Source organism: Vicia villosa, linkage group LG1 (assembly GCF_029867415.1).
Source record: "Vicia villosa cultivar HV-30 ecotype Madison, WI linkage group LG1, Vvil1.0, whole genome shotgun sequence".
In the NCBI taxonomy this organism is placed as follows: Eukaryota; Viridiplantae; Streptophyta; class Magnoliopsida; order Fabales; family Fabaceae; genus Vicia; species Vicia villosa.
In genome coordinates this window covers 83008952-83019032 of record NC_081180.1, presented here as the reverse complement: position 1 = coordinate 83019032, position 10081 = coordinate 83008952, and the positions used below count along the sequence as shown (strand labels likewise).

At 36.6% G+C, this 10081-nt stretch overlaps 1 protein-coding gene across 1 annotated transcript; it reads left to right on the top strand.

Annotated features, from left to right (window-relative positions):
- The first annotated feature begins 3148 nt into the window (after positions 1 to 3148).
- LOC131647763 (uncharacterized) lies at positions 3149 to 3799 on the top strand. Its single transcript, XM_058917606.1, has 3 exons — positions 3149 to 3164; positions 3256 to 3729; positions 3777 to 3799. The coding sequence occupies exons 1-3, from the start codon at positions 3149 to 3151 to the stop codon at positions 3797 to 3799; spliced, it is 513 nt and encodes a 170-aa protein (XP_058773589.1).
- Positions 3800 to 10081: the final 6282 nt, after the last annotated feature.

Here is a 10081-nt window from a genome sequence, read left to right as displayed (position 1 = left end):
ACAAACGCTTCAGATTTTTGTCTCATGAAATATACCCAAGTCATGCGGGTAAAGTCTTCAATAAACAAGATAAAGTACCTTTTTTTGCCATGAGACAAAGTATTCATAGGATCACACACATCTGTGTGTACAAGTTCCAACACTTGTTTGGCTCTCCATGCACGTTCCTTTGGAAATGATTGCCGGTGGTGTTTTCCAATAACACGTCTTTCACACACACACACACACACACACCAGATTTTCCTTCGATTCTTGGCAGCCCATACACCTTCTTCTTTTGATAGAGTAACTTGAGACTTTCGTAATTCAAATGCCCAAGTCTCCTGTGCCATAAACACGAGTCATTCTCTTCTCTGGCCATCGTGCTTACATTTTTCTCATAGTTGAAAGATAGTGGAAAGCTCCTGTTGCTAGTCATCTTCACAACGGCAACACTTCTTCTTTCTGAGTAAAAAATTATGCACCCTCTATTCTCAAAGTTTAGAGAATAGCCATGCTCCAGATGTTGTCCAATGCTAAGCAAATTTTCTTCTAACTTAGGCACATAAAGCGTGTCATGTATGACTTTGCTTCCTTGCTTCGTGGTGACTCCAATGCTTCCTTTCCCTTTCACTTTGACATGTTCTCCATTGCCCAATTTATCATTTGAGCCAAATGATGAATCAATCTTTATAAATGCTTCCTTTTGTCCGGTCATATGGTTGCTACAGCTGTTGTCCAAATACCAAACATTTTTATCTTCTTCATGCAATGCTTTTTGACAAGCAAAAAGCGAATTTCCTTCATCAGATTCTCCTTCTGCATACGAAGCATGTTGTTGATTTGAAAGACGACAATCCTTTTGAAGGTGCCTGAATCTCTTGCAATTGTGGTATTGCAGTTTGCCTTTGTTCCAACAGTCCTTCTCGTCATGAGTGTCGCTGCTACAAATTTTGCACCATTTATTTGATGCTTCATTCCATCTTCCGCCATTTGCGCCTCTTCCATATTTGCCACGATGGTTTCGACCTCTGCCCCTGCCTCTTCCAAATCTGCTACGTGAGTTTTGACCTCTGCCTCTGGCTATTCCAAATCTGCCACCTCTAGAAGACTCACCTCTAGTTTGTATTTGGGGCTTATTTTCACCATTGTTGGGCTGAATGTTGAGTTTAGATTCAAAGGCACTCTCAATTGATTTTTCAGAATAACGTAACATCCTTTGCTCGTAGGATCTCAAAGACCCCATCAACCCTTGAACAGTCAAGGTTGATAGATCCTTGGTTTCTTCTATCACACCCACCATTGGGTCAAATCTTACTGTCAAACTAATCAGAATTTTGTCAACAATTCTGCGATCTTCTATCGTATCACCATGTGACTTCATCTGATTCACCAACTCGGAGAGTCTGTTGAAGTACTCATTCAGGCTCTCGTTCTCCTTCATCCTTTCATTTTCATAATCTCTCTTAAGAGATTGAAGCTTCACCGTTCGCACCTTTGAGTCTCTTTTGAAATCTTGTTGTAGGATACTCAAGGCTTCTTTTAATGTTTTAGCTCTCCTAATCCTTGGGAAAATGGATAGAGAGACTCTTCTTTGAATCATTCCGAGAACTCCAGCATCTGTGATCTTCTTCTTCTTCAACTCTTCAAGCCGTTGGCTTGATTCTTCAGCTTTTTCTTTTGATTTTTCAGCCTCCGTTGGTACCGGTTCTTCATATCCGTTTTTGACATACTCTAGAACATCCAAAGATGTGAATAGAGTCTCCATTTTAACAGCCCAAAAATCATAGTTCTCTCTTTCAAATAGAGGAACTTTGACATTGTTGTAAGTTGCAGAATGATTGTTTGTGGAAGCCATAACTTTTGTTGTTTTTGCTGCAACTGCAAGGATCTACAGCTCTGATACCACTCTATTGGTGGTATTATATAGGTGGTATGTGATAAATTATGGTGTTGCAGTATTCTGCAGAGGAAACTAGATTTAGTCACTTTTTGCACTATACTTCCACTAGTGGAAGATATGCTTTAAAACTGCACAAGACACTTTTCTCACTATACTTCCACTGGTGGAAGATATGCTTTAAAACTGCACAGGACACTTTTCTCGCTATACTTCCACTGGTGGAAGATATGCTTTAAAACTGCTATTTTATTGAATTCACCACCAACTGCTATATCTTTCTTAGCATTACAAAGCCTTTATATAGGCTTGAATCAAAACTGACATAGAATACAATAAGATGAAAATTAAGATGAGGACTCTTGGTTTTCTCAATCTTAATGTTACAACTCTAACATAACTCTAAATAAAGACAATAATTAGAATTTGATGGTTGCAGTTCTCTCATAATTCTTACTAAAGCCAGTGGTGGGTACAACACATTAATTTTAACAAAATTTGCTCAGCTAAAATATACGAGAAATATCCATGTAGTGTTCAAGACTTCTGATTTGTACTTCATATGTAGGATTCTACTCGTGGAGAGATATTAGAAGCCTTATATTAGGCTAAAGAAAAAATATATAAAAGAAGGTAATTAGCTTTTGCTTAAGCATGAGTCTCACTCAGAACAGAAGTGAACATTTTGTGAACTATTGCACTTTGCTTTTCTCATGATATGATTTGTCTCACTCACTTCAAAAGCAAAATTGAAAAAAGGAATACAATATTTCTAATTAACTTGAAAAATGAAAATTAAAGTTGAAAACACACACTTGATATTTAATTTGGAAATGATTGACGTGCATGTCCAACCATTCCGTATCAAGTATTGTGCTTTATAGTGCTGGATTCTACACAACGTGATATTAGAAGCCTTATATTAGGCTAATGTTAAAAAAAGAATGTAGCTTTTACTTTAGACCAACGTAAAATATAAAAGAAGGTACTTAGTAGCTTTTGGTTTAGCTTGATTCTCACTCAGCAGTCAGCACCGAACATATTGTTCTTTACTTTTGGCATCATATTATATGTTTGTTACACACTTGAAAGCTGCAAAGTTGAAAAAAGGAATACAAATATTACTAAGTGACACTCCAAATGTGATACTCGTGTATGCTCGATGTTTTTCCAAAGTATCAGATTCATTTCTTTTCCTATATAAGACAATTAGGCTTGCACTAGTACCTTGCAGCAACACTCATTCATTGTGCATTTCAATCTTGAGAAATGGAAGATTACCAAGGTAAGTCTAAACTTTCATTATATACTAACACTCAATAGCTTCTCCACATTTTGTTATTCATTAACGCAAGTTGTAAAATGAAATTATGTAGTTACGATGTTTCAAGACCTAGTAATGGAAGGGAAATGGGATGATGTAATCGAAAAATACCAAGAAGATAGTAATTATCACAATATATTACTCGAGAGAAGAGGAACAGCGTTACACGTGGCAATAAACAGTTGGCGCAATGATGTACTAAAAAGTCTTGTTGAAGCAATATTAGAATTTGGTGATCAAAGTAGTTTGAAAATTGTGAATGACAGAGGTGCTACTCCTCTTCACCTTGCAGCGCAGATAGGATACACAAATGCATGTGAAATTATAATTGGAAAAGAGGGTCAAAGGAAACCTTTAGTTCAAGTGAAAGATGAAAATGGAGAAACACCACTTTTTTGGGCTGTACGTGCACGTCACATATCAGTGTTTGTTTACCTACGACAGTTTTATCCTCTTGACCTCAATATTGCTATCGATAAGCATAATACTAGCATCCTTCATGTTGCCATCTCCAAAGAAATGTTTGGTCAGTTTTTTAATCTTTTTCTTTATTTATTTACTTATTTATTCTAGAGATGTGGAGAGAAAAAGACTAGTTCTTCCTTAGATCCTAGAGGATGAGTTTATCCTCCTTGAATCCCTTTCTGAGTTTATTAAATAAGCTGATATTGGAAATTCATAACAAATTCATAACAGCGCGACTCGGAGTGGAAGGGAAAGATAACGGTCGTCACGTTTCATCGTAGCCCTTTTCCCGAAAAATTACCAATTTCCAACTTTGTAAATACTCCATGGAATCAAGCATTTGGCTGATTACCATTCCATATATAATAATTTGAGCCTTGTGCTTTTCTTTGCAATCTAGTCTTATTCGGTTTCTTGAAATGCATTTCAAATTTAAACAGTCATTTTCTTGAAACAAATGTTTTCATAAAAATAAAATGAATTTACTTGCAAAAATAAAGGTGAAATTTCTTTCTAAGGTTTACAAACAATAGGAAGAATGCAAATAGTTGCTCCGAGAACGGTTGAGACTCCGGGAACCAAAATTTCCCCATGAGGTCGCTTTGCGAACATCTCCCGATGATGGATCTTTACTTCAATTCATATTACTTACTTCGGACAGCGGACAACTGATAGCCAGATATTCCCAACAGAGTTCGAACTACAAGAAGAGGACATCTTCTGATCAACAAGAATTCAAGTCGTATCTTAGGATTTTACATCTGCGACAATTCTATTCACATTCACTTTACATTTTATCATTGTCATAATATTCATGCATACATTACATCATAATTGCATAGCCGAATCAGGCTTTGATCCTGTGAATGCCTAAGTCATTGAGGCATGAACTCAAGTTTCCCCTGCGAGTTCCGGAGAAACTTTTTCCTTCGAAACGACAGTTCATACACAAGGATCTCACCGAGCAAGTCAACAAATGGTAGTCTCCCTCAAGGAGATAGTTTGTTCACTTTTGGAATTCCTCAGCCGAGATTCTCCTGCAGAGCGACATTCAACAGTCTTCTTCAGATAAGATAGTCTGCTTCGCATTTTGGAATTCCCTAGAGGTTTGGTATTTCCCCAGCAAGGTCGAGAGATGCCACTTTTTCGTCAAAGAAAATAATTCAGGAAATCTGCCAGCAGATCGACAAATGATTCCCCAGCGGAGTCAGCGAATGGTAGTCTTCGTCCAGAAGATAGTTCATGATCCCCAGCGGAGTCAACAAATGGTAGTCTTTCCCCAAGGAAAGACAGTTTGTCTGTTAAACATTCAGGAGGACAATGAATGTTGGTTTTCACCCCGAAAACAGTTCGTTCGCCTTCAAACAAAGTCATTAGCCCCTCAAAAGAGCATGAGCCCATATGACAATCTTTCAAAGATGCCAGGTCAAAAGGGAAGATGGTGAAGTTTCTTTATTACCGTCAAATGGTATCTCATCTCCAAGTGCTGGTAAGAAGTTTGATGAGGAAACAAACCTTTGAAGTTTCTTTATTACCATCAAATGGTATCTTACCTCCAAGTGCTGGTAAGAAGTTTGATGAGGAAACAAACCTTTGAAGTTTCTTTATTACCATCAAATGGTATCTCATCTCCAAGTGCTGATGAGAAGTTTGATGAGGAAACAAACCCTTGAAGTTTCTTTATTACCATCAAATGGTATCTTACCTCCAAGTGCTGGTAAGAAGTTTGATGAGGAAACAACCTTTGAAGTTTCTTTATTACCATCAAATGGTATCTCATCTCCAAGTGCTGATGAGAAGTTTGATGAGGAAACAAACCCTTGAAGTTTCTTTATTACCATCAAATGGTATCTTACCTCCAAGTGCTGGTAAGAAGTTTGATGAGGAAACAAACCCTTGAAGTTTCTTTATTACCATCAAATGGTATCTTACCTCCAAGTGCTGGTAAGAAGTCTGATGAGGAAACAACCCTTGAAGTTTCTTTATTACCATCAAATGGTATCTCATCTCCAAGTGCTGATGAGAAGTTTGATGAGGAAACAAACCTTTGAAGTTTCTTTATTACCATCAAATGGTATCTTACCTCCAAGTGCTGGTAAGAAGTTTGATGAGGAAACAAACCTTTGGAAATTTTCTCTTTATCTGAGATATTGTCCAAACACAACTAAGACCAGTTTCGAGATATGGACATCCGAAACAAGGGGAAGGTTGTTTACCTTTTTCTAAGTATCAACACTTAGTTAAAGAAGATGGATTGCGCATCCTACATTGCCATCCATTCACCAGAATCCACATCAAGTATTTCTGCAGGAGTTTGTCTCCTCATCCCCCGCCAAGTGCGACAACGGGATCAAATCATGCAAAGATTTTATCATCTCAGGAGCGCCCAAAATTCGGGCATTCTTTGATATTTAAGTCTCTTTTACGCAGGAGAAATCGAGATCTCAATCACTCTCCCTCCAGATAAAAGAAACTTAAATAGGGGCATCTGTCATACCCTAATTTTTGACCCCCCTGAGATGACATATCTTCAGGATTTTTCATCAAGTCAAAGCAAGTACCCAGAACAGCCTGACATTCAATCGAGGGTGTTCAAAGACAAGAAAACTCAGGCAAAGGATCAATCAATAGAGGGATTAGTCTCTAAAACAATCATAATACTCAAAAGCCTCATTATTACACCTATGATTGATTAAGACACCCAGTCATCTAAGTACAGGATTACTCAGATCAACAAACTAGGGTTTTGAGCCTTATCAAGGACTAAAATCAGGGATCACCTTTGGGAAACCCTAAAAAGACCCAGGAAACCATTCAAAGACATTAATCATCTTCAAATAACTCCTATGACAAGATCCACTGGACATTACACCTCAATTCAAAGTCTACACTCATCATTGTCCTCTGGTCGACAATTAGGGTTTTTGACCTAATTCACCAAGATAGTTGACTTTTAATCAGGGCATGGATCCAAAACTCAAGACATGATTCAAGAATCTCTACTACCTCAATATAATCCATTTACATCATTCATTTGAGGAAAAGATCTTGTTTCTACACAAAAGCCCAAAAATTCACTTTGTCAGGAAAAGTCAACTGTGTGGGATCATCATTGACTTTTAAGGTTTTTGGTCAAAAAATGACTTTCAAAGATCAATATCATCAATATATGGATGTCAAAGTCATTTGACCAAAGAAATTCAAAGAAATTCATCAAGGAGCAAAAAGTCGGGAATTAGGGTTTTTGAGGGCATGGTGAGAACTCAAAATTTCACCTACACAACTCAAAAAACTTCCAACATGAAAGTTGTAGATCTTGCAAAATAAAACAACATCTCAAATAAGAACTTTTTTCAAAAGATCAACCATTTAAGGGTTTTGAAAATTTTGAAGTTTTAGGTCATAAATTAATACCCATTTAAGGGTTTTGAAAATTAAGAACTGTTTAAATTTTCTAAGTGTTTTAACCTAGTTTTCATCCAACTTTGGGCTCATTTTTCACAAATTTCCCAAATGATTCTGAAGAAGACATAAACTAATGATTTGAAGTAGATGTTTAGGGCTTTCCAAATTGTGTTCAACCTTCTCCAAATTCAATTTGAGCTAAGAGTTATGCTTGTTCAAAGTTGGCCTCATGAGGTGAAATTATAGGTCATGCATCATTTTTGAACTTTGAAATTTTGTGCACATGACCTCAATTATGGATGCTACACGACCCATAACATATCTGAAACAATGCCATGCATTCATTTTCACCAAGCCATAAGGATTGAAGAAGATTCTAAAAACAAGAACATGTGATTATGTAATGATTACATTTGTGAATTTATGGCAAATTGATGAATCACCCAAGGAATCTTCTCACCAACCAATTAGAGCTCATTTCTGGCTCAGAATTGTCCCCTAAGATCAAGCAAAATCGAGGGCTAGGGGATTGATCAAATGGAATCAAAATTCTCATCATTGCATAAGAGATATTTGCAAACTTCCTTCATGCTTAAGAAACCAAACTTCTTTCATTAAGCAAGCTCACTCTTCTGCAACTATACTAAACCAATTGCCTATAAATAGAGGCCTCATTCTCATTCAAAAAACACACCAAAGCAACAGAATTCTTGCTTTCTCTTTTCTTTCTTCATACTTAGTTTTTTCAAAGGTCCTTTGGCAAGAAGACTCGGATTCTTCAAACCAAAGCCCTCTCTTTGAAAATAAGTATTCAAACACATTGAGGGAGGCATTTGGAGGTGATCCAAACCTCTGGAACACTGCTGGGCGTGGAGAATCATCATCTCCACCTCTCATTTGGAGCACTTGCAGTTGGAGGTCCATAGAGTAATTCAGGAGGTTTCAAGCCAAGCCAATCATCCAGGCATACTCCTCAGGTCATAGTGAAGCTAACCAGATGGCTGCAGCTCATCTGTAACTCCAAATTCAACAACCTCCATGTTCACTTGAAGCTGAAATCGAGGGAGGTCCATAGAGCAATTCAGGAGGATTCAAGGTCCAATAAGCATTCAGTTAGCATCATTGAGTCTCAGGGAAGCTATTGAGATCATTCATTCAAGCCCAGGTGCTCTCTATCATCCTCACGACCTCCATTTTCAGAGGTAAGTTTCTGAACCTCACCTCTTTAATTTAAGCACTCTTTGTGATAAAGCTCGATTCTATCTTGTTCAGCATCATCAGAGGATTGAAAACCCTCTATCATCATTCATTTATCTTTCAGTATAGTCATTTAATTTGATTTTTAAAATTTAGGGTTCTTCACGATTTCTGGTAAATTAGTTAGATGTAGTTAATATAAATAGATATTAGTTACATATTTAGATTCGTGAGGAAATTTGGAGTGAAATTCATCTTTACATCATCACGTTTGGTTGAGAAACGAGTAAGTTCAGAAATTCAAATTTGAAGAGCTTGAGGTTGAAGATGAAGATGGTGGGTGGCGCCATTTTTGAATTCTCAGGGGAGGGTTTAAAATATATTTAACTGAAAGCGTGTTTTAAACGAATACATCGTTTGCCCTAGTGGCCTCACATGCGCTCTTAGTCTCCTCATGCCTCAAGTCTGGGGTTCGAATCCCCCTCGCCCCAGATTTTTTATTCCTTTTATTTTTTTCATGATTTACACGTTTATCTGAAAATATAATGTGTTGGATGTGTATCACTATCACCATGCGCGCGCTGGCCCAGTGGTTTGGTTTTGGGTATGTGACCTAAAGGGCGTGAGTTCAAGCCTTGGTGGAGACATTCCTAATTTTGTATCACTTGTCACACCTATTTTCTTCACAACTTCACACAATTAATTCACCTATCAAATTAAATCATTTTCACTTCATTTTTCATACACCTATTATTTAATATATCTATTTTGTGAATAGTCAAAAAAATCATAAAAATATTATTTATTTCATGAATTTTAATTAGGTTTAAAATAGTATGTTTTTAAGTGCTTTCTTAAATACTTTAAATATATATTGTCACTTTATTTTAACCTAATCACTTTGTAAATAATTTTATGATAAAACCCTAATTGTTTAGGTCTTATTTAGTTAAAAGTCTTTATTTTTACCTTAATTAAGTTGACTTTTGTCAATTTTCAAAACTGTTTTCAATCTCCGAATAAATCAAATGATTAGGGTTTTCAAACAACAAAACCTTGTATCATTCAAAATCATTTTCAAATTGCTTTTACACCAGTACTGTAAAGTACTGGGCCTCTAATAGAGTGTAAGTCCCAAAAACCTTCTCTTCTTAGCTTGTTTTCAAAACTGTATTTTCAAAATCTTCTTTCTGTTTTCAAAACATTCTTCTGGTATTTGAAGGGCATTATTCCCGGTGAAACTCTTCAGATACCTATGTGACCTTTGTCCATCTTCACTTCTTCTGTTTTCAAAAACCATTAACTGTTTATCATATATATATTCAACTGTTATCAACAAAACAACAAAAATTACTGTTGAGGCTTTGTACATACTTCTTCGATGGCCTCCACTCCATCCAGGTTATGCTTTACAAGCTTTCAATTTACAGTCTTCATTTAAATTACTGTCAAATATAAATTGTGCATATATATTAGTTTAGACTACGTTTGAGTATAAACCCTAGGACAGTTAAACTATATATATATTATAGGAATATGGCCTAGGATTGAGAATGTCTTCCCGGTGAAGGCTCTTTCCTAATTAGAGATCTGTAGTTCAAACCCCCAAGATGAATTATTCCCGGTGAAACATCTTGGCAAAAACCTTAGAATCCAAATAATAGGACACATCCACCCAAAGAGGAATTATTCCCGGTGAAACCTCTTACCCATTTGCTTAGAGCCAAAATAAGTTCAAAACCACATAGCTTTCTCTTGTGCTATAACAAGGACCCTCGATTAGCCTCCTCTTGGGCTTTGTACAAGGACCC